This window comes from Misgurnus anguillicaudatus, chromosome 9, assembly GCF_027580225.2.
Source record: "Misgurnus anguillicaudatus chromosome 9, ASM2758022v2, whole genome shotgun sequence".
Classification (NCBI taxonomy): Eukaryota; Metazoa; Chordata; class Actinopteri; order Cypriniformes; family Cobitidae; genus Misgurnus; species Misgurnus anguillicaudatus.
The window spans coordinates 16,956,532-16,974,272 of record NC_073345.2 but is presented as its reverse complement, the minus strand read 5'-3'; the positions used below and the strand labels follow the sequence as shown (position 1 = coordinate 16,974,272).

The following is a 17,741-nucleotide window of genomic DNA, read 5'->3' as shown; positions in this document are numbered from 1 at the left end:
TATTGCTATGGCAATGGCTATAGCTGCTGTCGTTTCAATTCAAACCTTTAATACACCCATAAAAAGAACACGTGTGAATGCATACATGTATATTTAATATGCTATATTTTCAAGTCCCTTTCTAGTCCTGTTATTTAAATAAACATGATTGCATATTTGGGCCCAGATTTAAGCAACACTTGCCTGAGATGAAACAAACAAAAATGTTTTTCTGCAAATTTGGGAGCACCGAATTATGCAAAGTCAGTTGTTGTGTTTTTCTCTTTTCCCTGAAGGAACTGCTCTTTGTGTTTCTAATTACAGCCAAAACTGTGAAGAAATCTACAGCTAGGGTTGAGAAATACTGCAAGGTAGATTTCAGAAGCAACATGATTTATACAAGGCGCTAGAAGCTATGTAAATACCCATCAGGAAAGAGTATTCATTAAAGCAGTGGGCTGAAATCAAACCCAGGATTAGTGTAAAACTAAAAATATGCATTCAGGCGTACCTAAGAATGAGGTAAGTCATGCCTGCATGAGGTAACTGATAAGTACTTCTATAAATAGCCAAATGATGAATAAAGTATTTGAGAAATGACATAAGAATGCGGTTGGAACATACATTTGGCTTTTATCCAAAGTGACTTTCAGTGTATTACAAATTACAGATTTGATCAGTATCTGTGTTTCCTAAGGATCAAACTGCTAATGCAATAATCTACCAATTGTGCTCATGACCCCATATTCTATATTTGTAACATTGTTGACTCAGGGACCCCCAAATTACAGTAAGATGGCTTGTGGTGAATGTGTAGCTTCCATTGATACTGTATGCATTAACAAGCATTATCGTGTTATTATGCTAAACTATTGTTGCCCTAATTAACTAAATTTACATCTTTTGTTGCATTGTCCGACAGAAATTCACATTTGTTTAATGAGGTGTATGCACTAGATAGAAACAACTTAATAAGCAATGCAGCTTTCACATTTTATATCCATATGAGAGACTTCCCGCAGTCTCAATGCATCACGGTGGACTTCAAAGTGCTTGCAGACTCAAAGAGGTTGCTGAAAACACTGGCCATACAGTATTTTATATACAGTAAGTAAACGAGACAAAAAAGTCGTGCTTTGCATAGATCATTCAGAAAGAAATAAGTATCAAGCAATCCAGCGAATGAATGACACAACAGTACAGAACACACTGAATTGGCTGTTGTTCTGTCACTCACAGCCATAATTGGGTTCGCTACCAACAAAAAAATGACATTCAGTCAAACTAAAGTCGATAGTTTGATACTTAGGAAGAGTGGTACCTTTCAGGTCCAGGTTGCGGGCTCCGTTGGAGTGCTGCGTGACGGTGCGGGAGTCTATCTTGAGCGTGTGCACGTTGCTGTCGTCACGGGACACCATCACGTTGTGCCACTGGTTATCATTGAGCGGCTTGTCAGAGTTGCCCTTCATGAGCGACGGCCCATTGCCCAAGTCAAACACATAATGGATGTACCTGCAACACATCAGTTGCCATGTCAATCACACAGCCCAGTGGAATCAGGCAAGCCTCTTTATGATGACAATGCTGCCTTTTTGCTTTAAAATCAATAGCTGTAATAAGGCTTGAAATACTGCCACGGACAGCCTTCCATCCTGCCAGATATTCGGCAACTCGGCTGTGTGACCACAATAGTTTATAGTCCCAATACATTTTGAAGGGGGCTCAATATATCACTTACCAAACATTTTATGGCTTGAAAATTTAACTTTGTGTGTTTAAACTTTTATACTTCTCATTTTGACTAAACTAGCTAAAAAATATATTATTTATGCTTATTATTTATCTAAAACTACCTCCAGGTACATGTAGAGCAAAAAGATAAAGTTTTCATACTTTTATAACCTATTTATGTGACCTATATTAAAAATAGCTTACTGTTTAAATTCGTATAAAATAATTCCTGACCAAGAGATTAAAACTAGTTTAGTCTCTCTCTAATAAAACAAAACAATCTTTTATCTCTGTTTTCCCATTTTCAAACACTTCTTTGCTCTAAATTAAATATTTGTATGCTGTGTGAGTCATCTTATAGTAGTGCGCTTTCATTCATTACTGAAGAGTTTCTGCAAAGAAAATGAATGTGATAAGTGAACCAAGGCTGCAGTTGGGCTCTATCTCATGGCAATTCGTACATATTTTACGAGCTGGCTAATTCGTATTAATTCATACGACCACATTTGTTCATTTTTGAATGATTTGCGTTTGCCCCTGAGGCGTATTTTTAAATGACACTTGTGGGCTTTATCATACACCCAGCGCAATGCAGCGCAAGGGTCTTTTGCTAGTTTCAACGCAATGATCATTTTTACGTTTAGTTCCACGTTGTTTAAATAGCAAATGCATTTGGGCCCATTTTTGCGCCAATGGGGCATTCTGATCTAAAAATAAGGTGTGTTCAGGCCCATTGTTGGCGCGTTCCTTTTTTAGATAACTACAATAGACTACGCCATTGACCAACTGAAACCGGGTCTAAAGTCTATGGTGCAATATTGTTTTTGTTATTTAATGAGCGCGTTAGAAATATGCGCCTATAAAACACACATGGATGCGCAGCAGCGCAAAAAAGCTTTTAAATATGAAAATGTAAAGCATTCAAATATTGAGTCTCTTGGACATAAATGAAGATCGATTATGAGACTTTTGAAGGCGTAAAGAGCTGTTTCACCTGCAACCTGGTATGCTATGCTTTAAACAAATGCATCTGTTTTTAAATGTTGTTTTTAAATGCTACCCCACAGATTTATTGTATATGATGACTCTGTAATTGTGGATATGGTGAGGTGAGAAACATTTTAAGTAATGCTTTAAAAAAAGTCATGGCGCTGTCCGGGTGCTGAAATGGCTCTCCGCACGTTTGTAAATTCTTTATCTCTTGTTTGTTACAAATACAGAGTACAAACCTTTTCTTATATGTAAATTATTTTTTAATGATATTGGATAGCCATACATTTACAGCATATTTAAGCCTGCTACTTTTACTTCCATGATTAAAAGAAACAGGTTTTACAGGTTTTAACCCAAAAAATAACAATTTCAATTATTTAACATTTATCTTAAACTGGGTGTCTTCTTCCTCCGATTAGTTTTTCAGTTTAAGTCCGTCATCTAAATAGGGATTAGACATAGCGGCAGCGCAACTGGCTTTTAAAGGGGATGAGAGCTGAGACTCTCATTGGTTTATTGCACGTTACGCCCAAAATACTCCCATTAATCATTAAAAAAAATAGGAACAACCCTTTTCGACCATGCGCTCGGCGCACAAACCATTTTTCCCGTCGTTAAATTAGCAAAAGTGGATTCGGACACGCCCACTTAGGCCGTACGCTGTGCGCTTTAGACAATGCGCTTAAATTGTTAAAATAGGGCCCGGTATGTTTTTGTATGATTCACTTGTGCGAAATAGCCAACACGTAAAATCAGTACAAATTCTCGTGAGATCAATGCTCTATTCAAACCAATGACGACAGCTGGAAAAAATGCTTATACTGGCTATTATTGGTTGATACCGACAAGGTCATATAAATATCACGCATCCCTTACTGTATATTCATATAAGCTGTAAATACTGCACTTTGGAAATGCTAATAGCTTGTGTCAGGTTGTTTTGGTTTGATGTCAGCATATACAGTACATTAATATACAGCTGAATTGGATCAGTGTGAGCCATGTGATAGAGAGACAGCGAGGGAGCTAGCCAGGTACAGACCGTGTGTGTGTGTGTGTGTGTTTGAGAGAGAAAGAGAGACCTTGAGGGAGCTAGTCAGGGACAGACTGTGTGTATTTGACTGTGAGAGAAAGAGAGAGAGGGCAAGAGAGATTGAGTTCTCATTAGCGCGCTCTCATTTCACATGCTTGTGCAGACTCCTGTGAGAGGCAAGGCCACCTGCTGTCTAATTGCTTACTGAATGACTGGCTTTCTGGACCACTGAAACCGGGGAAGTTAAACATCTGAGCCGCATTCCCCTTTATCACTATTAATTTTTGCCCAGTGGAATAAAACACATTTTCGACCAAATCAAGTTTTTTTCTACTCTTGTTTGTGATAAGTAGTGTGGCTGAACATCCCCTGTTGTGAGACATTTTCTTACTAGACTGAAGGGAGAAATATCTGAGTCGAGACTGATGATCTCCCACGTGGCGGTTCAGTTGTGTGGGTTGTAAATAAATACAATATTGTTAATCAAAAACACTTTACATGTGATTAAATCTAGCACTTTTCTTTCAAGCCTATCAGTGCTCACATTATCTTCTTTAAACAATAAAGCAATAAAAACACAGCATGGCATGGCTTGTAGGAGGCCTTTTAGGAGTTAAATTAAAATAAAACAAAAATTATCACAAATTAATTATTGTTTTCGTTTTTGATACACAGTATATTATTTCATTTAAAACATTAACAAAACGTCTTTAATCATTATGTAAATGAAACTAAACAGTGAAAACTAGAGGCCCTGAGAAACTGAGTGCCATTTAAAGTATTTAAGTCATATCAGTTAATGTATTAGCGCTAAGCTACACTCTTAGAACGGATGTGTTAAAAACAACCCAATCAGTGTTAGTTTAGGGACAACATACTAAATGTGTTGTCCAAGAATACACACATGTTATTATTGGAACAACACATTTTAAGACAACGTGTGTTTTATTTTAACACAAAATGACACAATGTGTTAAGAGCATAACATAAAAAAGTGTAAAAAATTAACACATCCTTTCTTAGAGTGTAGAAAACACTAAAGCTTAAACTAATCTACTGTAATACAAATTTAAAGGGACACTCCACTTTTTTTGAAAAAATACTCATTTTCCAGCTCCCCTAGAGTTAAATATTTGATTTTTACCGTTTTGGAATCCATTCAGCTGATTTCCAGGTCTGGAGGTACCACTTTTAGCATAGCTTAACATAATCCATTGAATCTGATTAGACCATTAGCATCACGCAAAAAAAATAACCAAAGAGTTTCTATAATTTTCCGATTTAAAACTCTTCTGTAGTTACATTGTGTACTAAGACAGAAAATTAAAAGCTGTGATTTTCTAGGCCATATAACTAGGAACTATACTCTCATTCTAGCGTAATAATCAAGGACTTTGCTGCTGTAACATGGCTGCAGGAGGCGCAATGATATTACACAGTGCCCGAAAATAGTCCCCTTGGTTACTTTCAATACCAGGGGACTATTTTTGAGCGCTGCTTATATATTTGCACCTGCTGCAGTCATGTTACGGCATCAAGTCCTTAATTATTACGCCATCATGAGTGTATAGTTCTTAGCCATATTTGCCTAGAAAATCGCAAGTTTTTAATTTTCCATCAGTCTTAGATGTAACAACAGAAGAGTCAAGTTTTAAATAGGAAAAATATTGAAACTCTTTGGTTATTTTTAGCGCGATGCTAATGGTCTAATCAGATTCAATGGATTATGCTAAGCTATGTTAAAAGTGGTACCGCCAGACCCAGAGATCAGCTGAATGGGTTCCAAAACTGTAAAAATCAAATGTTTAAATCTAGGGGAGCTGGAAAATGAGCCTATTTTAATATGGAGTGTCTCTTTAAGCTTAATTTTGTTTTTAAAAGATGTTTAAATGGCCGTCCAAACACAGCCCAGATGTCTAAGAAAAAACGAGGCAAAATTTGGACTGTCGGTGAAAAATAAAAAAAATAAAATAAATTAAACCAAACACCTCATACATGATGCAGTATCATACATACCACAAGTATTTTAACAAACATGACATGTAACCAAATTCCAGTTTATTTTGGCTAGAAGTGTACTCTTAGAAGGCATGTGTTAAAAACAACACATTAGTGTCAATTTAAGGACAACACACTAAGGGCCAGATTTACTAAATGAGGCAAGTTCAAAAAAGCGCAGATGACAGTGGTTATATCTGCGGGTATTTTACTAAAAAGCACAAATTAAATATAACAACAGCTGATTTCCATAATAACCAACGCAATCTACTAAGAGCAGCGCAAATTAGTTCAGGGTCACAAATAAGCAGAGCTGATGATGTGCGCTTGAGTTCAGCACCACGGACATCTCAGCGGGTGTGAAATCCCAGCTAACGAAGCCATACTACACTGAAAAGAACTGGAGGACAAAAAAGGAAGGTTTACAAGAAGTTTTGAAACGCCTGGTATTGTATGACCTCGCCTAGTGACTCCTCTTTTATTTCCTCCAGCAAATAAAAAAAAAAAAAAATTGGCTTGGCAAACAATATAATATGTTCCTCTGGCATTTCAAATAAACTGTTACATGTTAAAACAATTCTCTGCATTGTGTCACGCGTTCTCTGCTCTCTGTGATGCCTCTTTTTTTTATCAATAATTGCAACCATTTCATGCACAAAGTAGTTTAAGACGTGCCTTTTTCCGTGGGTTAAATAAAGGCACAAATACCAGTCATGACACACGCACAAACATTAGTCTGAAAGGGAAACTCCTAGAAATGCATATGCAATAAGGTCAGTCACAAAAACAACTAGACCACACCTTTTTAGCTCTAATGATCCACTGCGCGTCTTTAGTGAATCCCGGCATCGTTATTTAATGCCAAAATTATAGTTTGGTGCAAGCTATTAGTAAATCTGGCACTAAATGTGTTGTACACACATCTCTGTGTTTTTATTGGAACAATACATTTTGTGTTACTTTTAACACAAAATGTGCTAATAAGCTTGTGTTACTTTTAACACAAAATAATGTGACACTTGCATTACATGCGAACAGTCCCTACGCTAAAAGGATTTTGTTTCTCTCTCCCTGTCTCGTCCTCGACATTGAGACAAACAGACCCAGTTCCGGCTGCTGTGGAGGTCAACACACCACTGATCCACTAGCCGTCCTTCAACGTGATGCCCAGCCGATGCCTGACCAACGACCACCGACAGAACCAGTTTAATCTCATTATCCGTTTGCATACCATATAAATATATATTTACACAGTCTATATATATATATATATATATATATATATATATATATATATATATATATATATATATATATATATCTCCCAAGGGTTTTTTTCCCCACTAGGACTTTTTCCTCCTAGGCTTAAAAAAGTCAGGACGTTTTTCTCCTAGGGGGTTTTTAAACCCTGGGGAGTCAGCTGACATTGGCTTAACTTAACACCCTCTCCTATACATTACATTATTAATATGCTCACTTAAAAAGTTATTCATAGCCGCTGTATTTTGCTACTTATGTTGTCTGTTGATTTTTCTGTGTTTTCCCCTGCTTCTATTAATGTAAAGCTGCTTTGAAGCAATTACCAATTGTGAAAAGCGCTTTAAAAATAAAATTAAATTGAATTGTTAAAATGACACATAGGGGTGGTTTCCCAGACAGGGATTCTCTTAAGCCAGGACTAGGCCTTAGTTTAATTAGGAAATATAACTAGTTTTATCAAACATGCCTTACTAAAAACATTACTTGTGTGCATTTTGAGGCAAAACAAAGGGTACTAATGTATTTTAAGATATGCCAGTTGTTTTCAGTTTGGACAGCTCTTACATTTATTTTAGTCTAGGACTAGTCTAATCCCTATCAGGGACACCGCCCCATGTATGTTATTTTAACACATTATGTCATTTCGTGTTGATTTTATGTAAAAAATAAATAAAAGGACAACACAAGGGGGCCTATTTTAACGATCTAAGCGCAATGTCTAAAGCGCTCGGTCTAAATGGGCGTGTCCGATTCCACTTTTGCTATTTTATGCGCCAAGCGCACGGCCTAAAAGGGTTGTTCCTAAACTTCTAATAAGTAATGGGTGTTTTTTCGGCGTAACGTGCAATAAACCAATGAGAGTCTCAGCCCTCATCCCCTTTAAAAGCCAGATGCGCCTGGCGCCATGCCTAATCCCTATTTAGAAAGCGAAATTTTAAACTGAAAAACTTCTTCGTGGAGGAAGAAGACCACCAGTTTAAGAATAATGTTAAAAAATTGTGTTGTTTTTATCATATACAATAAATCCGTGAAAAAAGAACATTAAAAACAGATGCATTTGTTTTAAAGCAAAGCATTTATTTACTTACCAGGCTACAGGCTAGCAGCTCTTTACGCCTTCTAACGTCATAATCGGTCCATATTTATGTCCAAGAGACTCAATAACAATCTTTTACATTTTAATCCTTTAATCTTTCATATTTAAAAGCCTTTTTGTGCTGCTGCGCATCCATGTAAGTGATAAGCAAACCCGCGTTGTTGTCCCGTTTATAGGCGCATATTACTAACACGCTCTTTAAATAACAAAAAAACATTGCGCCATTGACTTTAGACCAGGTTGGCTCAAAATAGCAACGCACCAACAATGCGCCTGAACACACCTCGTTTTCAGACCAGAACGCCCATGGGCGCAAGATTGGGCGCAAATGCCTTTGCAATTTAAACAAGGTGGCGCTAAACGTAAAAATTATCATTGCGCCGGGTTAAAACTAGCAGAAGACACTTGCGTCGCGCATTGCGCTGCATTGTGCCTGGTGTATGATAGAGCCCAAGATGTGTTAAAACAACACAAAGTGTGTTGTTCCAAAAATAACACAGAGATTAGTTAAGTTAATTAAGGACACCACATTCGTGTTAAGAGTGTAGCCGGACTAAATCGTGTTTCAAGTTAACCTAGACAGTTAAATGACGGGCATTGCTTGCTAGGATGTGTCAAACATAAGCTGTCTTAAAATGAATGTGTTTAAACAACACATGTTGTGTCTAGTCACAAAGGGGCTGTTTACATTTGGTATTAAGATGTGTTTTCATCGATCGGATCACAAGTGGACGAGAGAGACACATAACGTTTACACCTGGTATTTAAATCCATCTCTTTTGTCCACTTTCGACCGCTTCTGTCCTGAATACTGTACTGTGAGGGGGGTGGTTTGTGAGACGGTGGGCGAGTCTCTCTGCTGTCATTCAAACGCGAGCGGGAGTAATGATGAGGATATATGGACGCGAACTAATATTATGTCGAAGTCCGCTGCTTGTTTAGCAAGTAAACATGCTGCACAGTGTTTTGTACATTTACATGTTAGAGCTTTCTCTGAATTTTCAGAGCAATTGATGAAATAGGATTGCGCAACTTTCACACACTTTCAAAATGAAACTACGGAGATCAGCCGCTTTAGTTTTATTAATGAAAGGCTAATAATAGCACTGTTCACCGTGTGTTCGTGCCAGAAGTCAGAAAAGACGTAAACTTGTTTTTAGTACCTGAGATTAGATAAATGGGCGGAGAGAAGGCGGTTGCGTGTGGCTGTTCGAACACATTCAACCACATGTGCGTTTACACTACAAAAGCAATCTGATCGAAAGGGTTTTCAACAACCTCTGAATGTGGTTGAAAGTGGTCGAAAGTGGACGAGCTTTAAACGTTTTGAACACCGTTTACACCTGGCATTAACCTCATCCACTTGTGATCCGATCGATGAAAACGCATGTTAATGCCAAGTGTAAATAGCCTCAAAGACACATCTCTGTGTTATTAATGGAACAACACATTTGTGTTGTTTTAAAATATCTTGTGCTGTCCCTTATTTGAACACAAGATCAACACGAAATGACACATAATGTGTTAAATAGGATAACACAAAACAATGTGTAAAAAATCAACACATCCTTTTTTACTATGCTTTCACACCGCCACCGGCGACAGCGTCAAAGCCGGAAGTCATTAATTTTCAATGAGAGCCGGCGGCGAGCAGCGGGGCGGCGCATCATGTACGGTGTAAGCGTCGAGGAGAGTTGAAATCAGTTCAACTTTATGGTAATGAGCAATGACGCGGTTCGGCGGCAACCAATCGGAAGGCAGAAACGTTCGGAGCGCAGCCAATCGGAAGGCAGAAACCTCCGCTTGAGAGAAGTTCAAAGAATGCAATCAAGCGTCAGAGCGTCCACTACAGCTTTTCTATAGCGTCGTTGGCAGGGCAGCCAGAGCGTTTATGGACGCCGGTGTGAATGCACACGTTATAGTTGTGCGTAGGTTCCGCGTCGGTTTTCATTTATACTTTTGTGTCATCGTCCGCGTCGACGTGCAAACACACGCGCAGACCGCTGGTAGGCAGTTACCACGCGTGTAATCACAGTAAGAGCACGAACGTCAAAGAAGAAGAAGCTTAGCAAGGTAACCCACAAACGAAGAAGAAACAGCAACTTGTTGTGTATAATTTGAGAAGACCAGCAATGATGGAAGTAAACAAACAACGACTTTTGATGCAGTTTGAGTTAAATCACTCCTCAACTTGGCTCATCTTTGTTTTCACCGTCACAAACGGAACGTTTTTTTTACCTGACGGGAGGGGTTCTGGTGGACCAATCACAGTGCTTGCGGTCCGCGTAGATCTGACGCGCTGTTAAAGTTTTTGCGAGGAGCACGGCAGGCTAAGCAGAGCTACGCACAGGCTACGGATAGCCTACACCGTAGCTACGGCGTAGAACTTACGCGCGACTATAAATCGGGCTTTAGAGTGTAGTAAAAAAATTCTCACTTTTGACCAAAAGGTGTTGCAGTAAACCATACATCATTCAGCTAACATGACATATTACATTAGATTAAATATTAAACATTTAAAAAAAGGTATCAAACAAGTTTTCTCACTGACGCTGAAGTTGATCTACCTCACCCGAAACCTGACTTCAAGCGTCGTTCCAGTGGTTATATAAGAGTGAAAGATTAGTTATCTAGGAACTCGGCATGAAACTTATAATCATGCAATCATTGCAAACGCATGAAATCTACACTAAATTTAAAAGCAAACTAAAAATAAAATCTACATTAAACTATATTAACTCTGCTCTGGATATGTTTTGACTAAGTATAGCACAGTAAGCCACAGCAGTGGCTGAGGTTAAGAATAGCTATCCAAGCAACTGCGTAAATTGCTCTTGATTGATGGGCACACGCAGTTGCCGTCGTGTGCGCTTGAGGAGAACCTCACGAGAAGCGCGTTCCAATACCGATCACGCATATCCAGAAGCAACTCTGAATTTGTATAAATTTAAATACAGCCCCTATCCTGTGATGAATCATCAAACGTTCCTCCTCCTTGTACCTTTAACTAAATGCCAAGGAGACAAATGTGTGAATCTCATAATGCGACTTGACTCACCCTCCTACGGCTGTGATTCACATCCAAGTAATGTTTGTTAACAAATCACAAACTTAAACACACTCTTTAGTTCAGTGGCGTAACTGCATTTGAATGTCTCTTATATTATCATTTGTATAGTAAACTGGCTGCTTACAGTCGATCATTTGAATATGTACAGGGACTAGTGGGAACACGCAAGTTGTTGTGGTAATGTCGGCGTCTTTCTAGCTTATTAAAACAGCAGCGTGATTGTTTTGTCTGAAAGGTTTCTGACCGGCAAAGCTGTTTGAGATGAAACTCTCATGAGATGCTGATGTTTGTTTGTCGAAAGATGATTTAAACAACAGATTGTGTTTTGTACCGGAGGGGAAGTTTGAGCTGTTGTGGGAAATCTCTCTGTATTACTGAATTTTACAATATCATATGGTTAAGAGAACATAAAAAATATACTTTAAGTTGTTAAGCAAACTGATCCCAGGGTTTAGACCGGATTTGCTTTGTTAACAAACTTAAGTTTACTGTGTGTATATTTTTACAAAATATAAAGTACAAGATTTGAAAAGAAGTACAAGGAAGGTTTAAAAGCTCATATTTCATTTTAAAGGTCACATTATAAACACATATATTCAACAAGACCTGATTCTGTTTTCACATCTTCGTTTTTGGCACACTTGTAAAAAGTTTAAAGATTAATACAGGACTAGTCTTTAAATATACTACATTTAAGCAGTTTTTACGAACACACTCCACTTTTTTGAAAATATGCTCATTTTCCAGCTCCCATAAAGTTAAAGGGACAGTAAGTAGGGTTTTAAATGTTTTATTAATCAAAATCAATGTCTTTAGTCATAAATATGTCCTCGTTGGTGTCAAATGACCTCTGCCAGTGATCTGACTTTTCTTTCTAAGCTTATAATTTCTTCTCTTTACTTACATTGGACGGGTAAGTCCAAGGAGGCTTCCATGTCGTTCCGCCATATTGATAAACTATAATAGCAGAGAGTGACAAAAAGCACTAGCCTACCAACGCGTTTCCACAACGCATTTTCACTCAGAACACGTGAACTAGCTGAAACGGACAAAGAGATCAGCGATTACATAACGGCTACCGTAGTTGCAACACACATTTGGAATTCGAGGCGCTAGAGAGCACTATTTGTTTAAATTCAAAATACAATTTCACCATTAGATGGGGGTGAATCCTACTTATTATCCCTTTAAACAATAGAATCCATTCAGCCGATCTCCGGGTCTGGCGGGTACCACTTTTAGCATAGCTTAGCATAATCCACTGAATCTGATTAGACCATTAGCATCACGCTCGAAAATAACCATAGAGTTTCCAAAGAGCAATGATATTACGCAGTTCCCGAAAATAGTCCCCTGGTATTGAAAGTTACCAAGGGCATAAATATCATTGCGCCTGCTCCAGTCATGTTACAGCAGCAAACTACTTGATTATTACGCCAGAATGAGAGTATAGTTCCTAGCCATTTCTGACTAGAAAATCACAACTTTAAATTTTTCGTCGATCTTAGTACACGATGTAACTACAGAAGAGTCAAGTTTTAAATAGGAAAAATATCGAAACTCTTTGGTTATTTTTTAGCACAATGCTAACGGTCTAATCAGATTTAATGGATTATGCTAAGCCAGTGGTTCTCAAACTGGGGTCCGGGGCCCCCAGGGGGGGCTGCGAGATGGTGCCAGGGGGGCCCCAGTTTTATGACATTTTTATAAAATACATTAATTTATTATGATTTCTGTGAAATTAAACCTAAAAAAAGAGGCAGCACTACTTTGTATAATTTAATGTTTTGTTTAATTAAAATGTAAAGTTTTAGAACTGTTTTTTGTCATAAATTTTCTTTGGGGGGGCCGCGAAGGAATGCACCGTACACAAAGGGGGGCCGCACACTGAATAAGTTTGAGAACCACTGTGCTAAGCTATGCTACAAGTGGTACCACCAGACCCGGAGATCGTCTGATTGGATTCCAAAACAGTAAAAACTCTAGGGGATCTGGAAAATAACCGTATTTTCAAAAAAGTGTAGTTAGTATAAGGTGTTTTTTCAATTAAGGCAGCTCAAACATGCATTTTAGTCTGGGGCTAACCCTGTCGAGGAATGTGCCCCATTAATATCTTGTGGCTTTTCTTTAACTATTTCTGTCTGGCTCCATTGAGTTCCATTGCAAGTACCTATAACCACTATAACCAAAGGTTAATATGATGTTATGTAGTAATAGACATTGAATAGATGTCGATTGTGCTTAACTTGTATTGAATACTTCCCTTAATACGTTTTCTTCTTGTTCTCTCTTTTTCTCCTGAGACCTCAGATCTCTATCACACACAGCACCTCAAAGGCTTAATTTCATATTGTACTCAAATGTAATCCTTCCCTTTTCTTTTCTCAATCAGGTAGTGCTCTCTATCTGTTAGAATAATTTCATAACACCCTCAATATTGTGCCTAATTTCAGCTTCTTATTTGTGCAGTATTGTTAAAAAATCTTCTATTCTTCTCTCTTCTTCGTGGTTCTCATCTTAACTTTATAGTTTAATTAAATGGCTTTTATTAATACGACTTTAATGCTGAATACAGAATTTTTTTGGCCAATATGATTATGGATAGCAGCACCGCTCCTTCCTGACTACTGCATAAAATCCTTTAGTAATGAATAGCTTTTATTTCTTATTCTAATTCAGATGGGTTTGAAAAAGATAACAGAGATGTAATCATACAGTTCTGTCGTCAATTAAAGCTACGGTGTGCACATTTTTGGGATTGTTAAAGGGCACCTATTATGCCCATTTTTACAAGATGTAATGCAAGTCTGAAGTGTGCCTAAAATATGTCTATGCAATTTCATCTTAAAATACCCACAAATAATTCATTACAGTATGTCCAAAAAGTATAAACAGAGATGAATATAAAACCATTTTGTTTGTTTAAGCATCCATACCATGCCCGCCCTATATGTTGGCTTAAAAAAATGCAGATGGGGCAGTGTTTGTGAAAACTCAGTGTTTAATAACACTCATTATTATTGCACTTCAGTTCCACTCACCCTTTCACAAGTTCAATTACGATGAAGTCGCTTCCATCTCCAGAGTTAAACAGCAACAGGCCATCTGGGCTGGTGGTCTTGAACTGAAAGAAAAGGTGCATGGAAGCGTACGCCTGCAGAGTGGACAGCGCCACATAACTGGGCCGGTTCCGGAAACTGACCGGATCGGCCACGATGCGGCGCATGCCGAAGCGTGCGTTGAGCTCGCAGTAGGAGATGTCGCCGTTCTTGCACTGGTCCAGGTACGACATGCCGTTGAAAGAGAGGCCCTGCAGGTGGCCGATGAAGTTGGAGGGCATGACGGCGATAAAGCGGCGTTCGGTCATGATGCCCGTCTCTATGTGGTGGAACTCCAGCTGCGTGTGCGCTCCGCTCATCTGGCCTGTGGCGAAAGCGAACACGCTCGATTAGTCAGGTCTGGAAGTTGATGATATGAAGGAATGGCATGCTGCCTGAGCCCATCCCAAGGCAACTTCAGCTTTTGATGTCGAATTCAGAGCTAGATGTGCAGTAATGCTGAACTTGCACGTACAAGTTGAATTTGAAACTGAAAATGTGGTCCATGTGTAATCTTTCGGTTTATGCGTTTTGAAACTAGGCAGCCTATGATAGATTAACTTCACTGTCACGCCATGTTCTAACCAGACACAGCAAAAAACAATTTTTCTGTATGTAATAAAAAAACATGAGAATGCTTTGAAACACAGCAAGTTTAAACATATGTGACCCTGCATGTAAGAACCAAGCAAAAGGATCATTTTTTGTGTTTTAATGTTTTTTACATATCACCATCCTACATAATGTAATGTAATGTTTGATATTAAATAAGCAAGGTCATGTCAATAATGAAATCAATGATGGAAAACAAACTTTGATGCTCCTCATCACATTCTTATTAGGGCTGTCAAAAGATGAATCTTGATAAATTGCATATAAAAGAAAAGTTTGTTTTGCATAATATATTTGTGTGTGTAATTAGTATGTATATATAAATACACACATAGATGTATACATTTAAGAAAAATATATTAGTTTTTTTATATTTATAATATAAGTTATATCAAATATATATTTAATCTAGATTAAAGGGATAGTTCACCCAAAAACTATAATTCTGTCATCATTTACTCACCCTCATGTTGTTACAAACCTGTATATATTTCTTTGTTCTGATGAACACAAAAGAAGACATTTTCAGAAATGTTTATAACCAAACTGTTCATGGACCCTATTTACTTCCATACTTTTCTTTTTTCTTACTATGAATGTCAAAGGGGTCCACGGATGGTTTGGTTACAAGAGTTTTCAAACTGGGGGCCGGGGCCAGTTTTATGACATTTTATGAAATACATTTATTTATCATGAATTCTGTGTAGTAAAACCTAAAAAATAAGGCTACTAACCAAAAGCACTACTTTTTTGTATAATTTGTATTTTTTTTATTAAAATGTTGAGTTTTAGAACAGTTTTTGTCACAAATTTTCTTTGGGGGCCGTGAAGGAATGCACCGTACACAAGGGGGGGGGCACGCTGAAAAAGTTTGGGAACCACTGGGTTACAAACATTCCTCGAAATATCTGCCTTTGTGTTCATCAGAACAAAGAAAATGTATAAGGGTTTGTAACAACATGAAAGTGACCAAATGATGACAGAATTTTTTTTATTTTTACAAGTGTGTTTGCCTGACGAAGGTCTTTGACCGAAACGTTGCTTTTTAAACTTTTGTAATAAAAGGGACTTTTTACAGTGTGCAGATCTTTTTCTGTTTTTTGATTCATCCTTTAATCTTGCACCTGGTCAAGACTTTTTTTGGATGTGCATATCCTGTTTTCTCTTTGTGTATTTATATATAAAATTATTACATACATTGCACACATACATTATGCAAAAACAAACCTTTATTTTGTATGCGATTATTCTTTTGATAGCCCTAATTCTTATATTATGGGACTTTAGTCAGGAGTTTTTCTGCAGGGTCACATATTTGTTGTTTAATGTATTTTAGGTGCAAAATTTTGGACAAGAATGATTTTATGGGTGGAGCTAACAAGCCTTATTGATTTTATTACTATTGTCAAGTACTTACATATTTGTTGTTTAATGTACAGTTATAATTGGTGAGGTTTACAAGCGAGTCACAAATAGCTTTAAATGAATGATTCTCTAATGTGGCATTGCTGTTTAATGTACGTTTACATTTAGGCATTTTGCAGACGCTTTTATCCAAAGCGACCTACAAAAGTAAGAAAACAACATAGGTTTTTTGACCACCAGAGGTTTTCACAATGGGTGGGGTATACTAACACAATGCAGCAGAAACAGAAATAAAAAATTGATTGAATCTGGTTTGGACATGTGAAAATACAGTACAGTCAAATACAGTATAGGCAGCGTATGTGAGTTTTTTTTCTTACCCTCCACGGTCACATTATCAACCGAGAGCTGCAGGCTCTTCCCACGGCGCACCACCTTCACAGAGTGCCATTCATTGTCATTCAGTTTATGCCCTGCGAACAGAGTCTCCGGTCCTTTACCTGCATAGAAAAATGACCAAAGTCACACACCGCTGTAAGCGCTATCGCTTATCAAGAGAGCGCACCGTACCTCACGGCCTGGTGCTGCTCTCCCTCACACATGCACAAACAGACAGGACGTACAGTATCTGCACACTTAAACATTTTCGGGAAGGCACCACAGAGAGTTCACACTCGCACAATGAGGCTCGTGAGCATACAGTACATACACATGCAGATTCACACGCTCGCATAAGCACGCGCCTACGCCAATCACGAATCTTGACATTTGAATATGCTTTTCTGGTACACTTGAGGTCTGTATAGGCTGTATATGAATAATAAAGACTTATATAACAACTACTTATATTATTGGTTATTTTATAGATGGATACTGTATGTTCCATGATGCTGATGTGCGAATAAAACTACACAGAAAAAATCACAGCTATAAGGCATTTATCGCTAAATAAGATAAATAAGATAGTCCCACCCCAAACTCACACTATTGGTTGAGCCATTAGTTGTTACGTCAGGCTGTTTTTTATCCATTTAATTTTTTACTAATAATGGATTTACTTATGGCTGTCTCTGCATATCCTAAAGGGTGATTCTCACAAAATTAGACTTATGAGGTGTCATGAAACATTTTGATAAAAAAGTAAATGCAAAGTAAGAGTATCAAAATAAGAAGCATACAGTAACAAACATCTCTTCATGTACTATTTTGCACATGATTTCAAATGACATCATACAAACCAATTTTGTTGTTTTTTTCCACATTTAAGGGAAACTTTTTCATTACCGCAACTTGTCCATGACTGGATTTGGGTTCTTTGACATGGAAATATTTATAATTAAAAAATCTAAAAATATATTTTTTTAATTATTTAAAAAATAAAATGGCATGTTATACTATAAACATTTACAGTAAAGAAACATGTGGTATTTGGTGTTCATTAGTAAATGTAGACAATAATAAGGAATATAAATGTGTCAAAGAAAAATTTTTTCACCCTCCGCAACA

General features: G+C 37.7%; 1 protein-coding gene across 15 annotated transcripts in view; it reads right to left on the bottom strand.

Moving 5' to 3' along the window:
* Positions 1-17,741, bottom strand: part of nrxn2a (neurexin 2a) — a 468,354-nt gene that overhangs the window by 238,469 nt on the left and 212,144 nt on the right. For all 15 annotated transcript variants that reach the window (XM_073871201.1, XM_073871202.1, XM_073871200.1 and 12 more), the window contains 3 exons: positions 16,616-16,735; positions 14,202-14,583; positions 1,301-1,491 (listed from right to left, as the gene is read on the bottom strand). In XM_073871201.1, the coding sequence (XP_073727302.1) occupies positions 1,301-1,491; positions 14,202-14,583; positions 16,616-16,735 (693 nt within the window). The remainder of the gene's footprint in view (positions 1-1,300; positions 1,492-14,201; positions 14,584-16,615; positions 16,736-17,741) is intronic.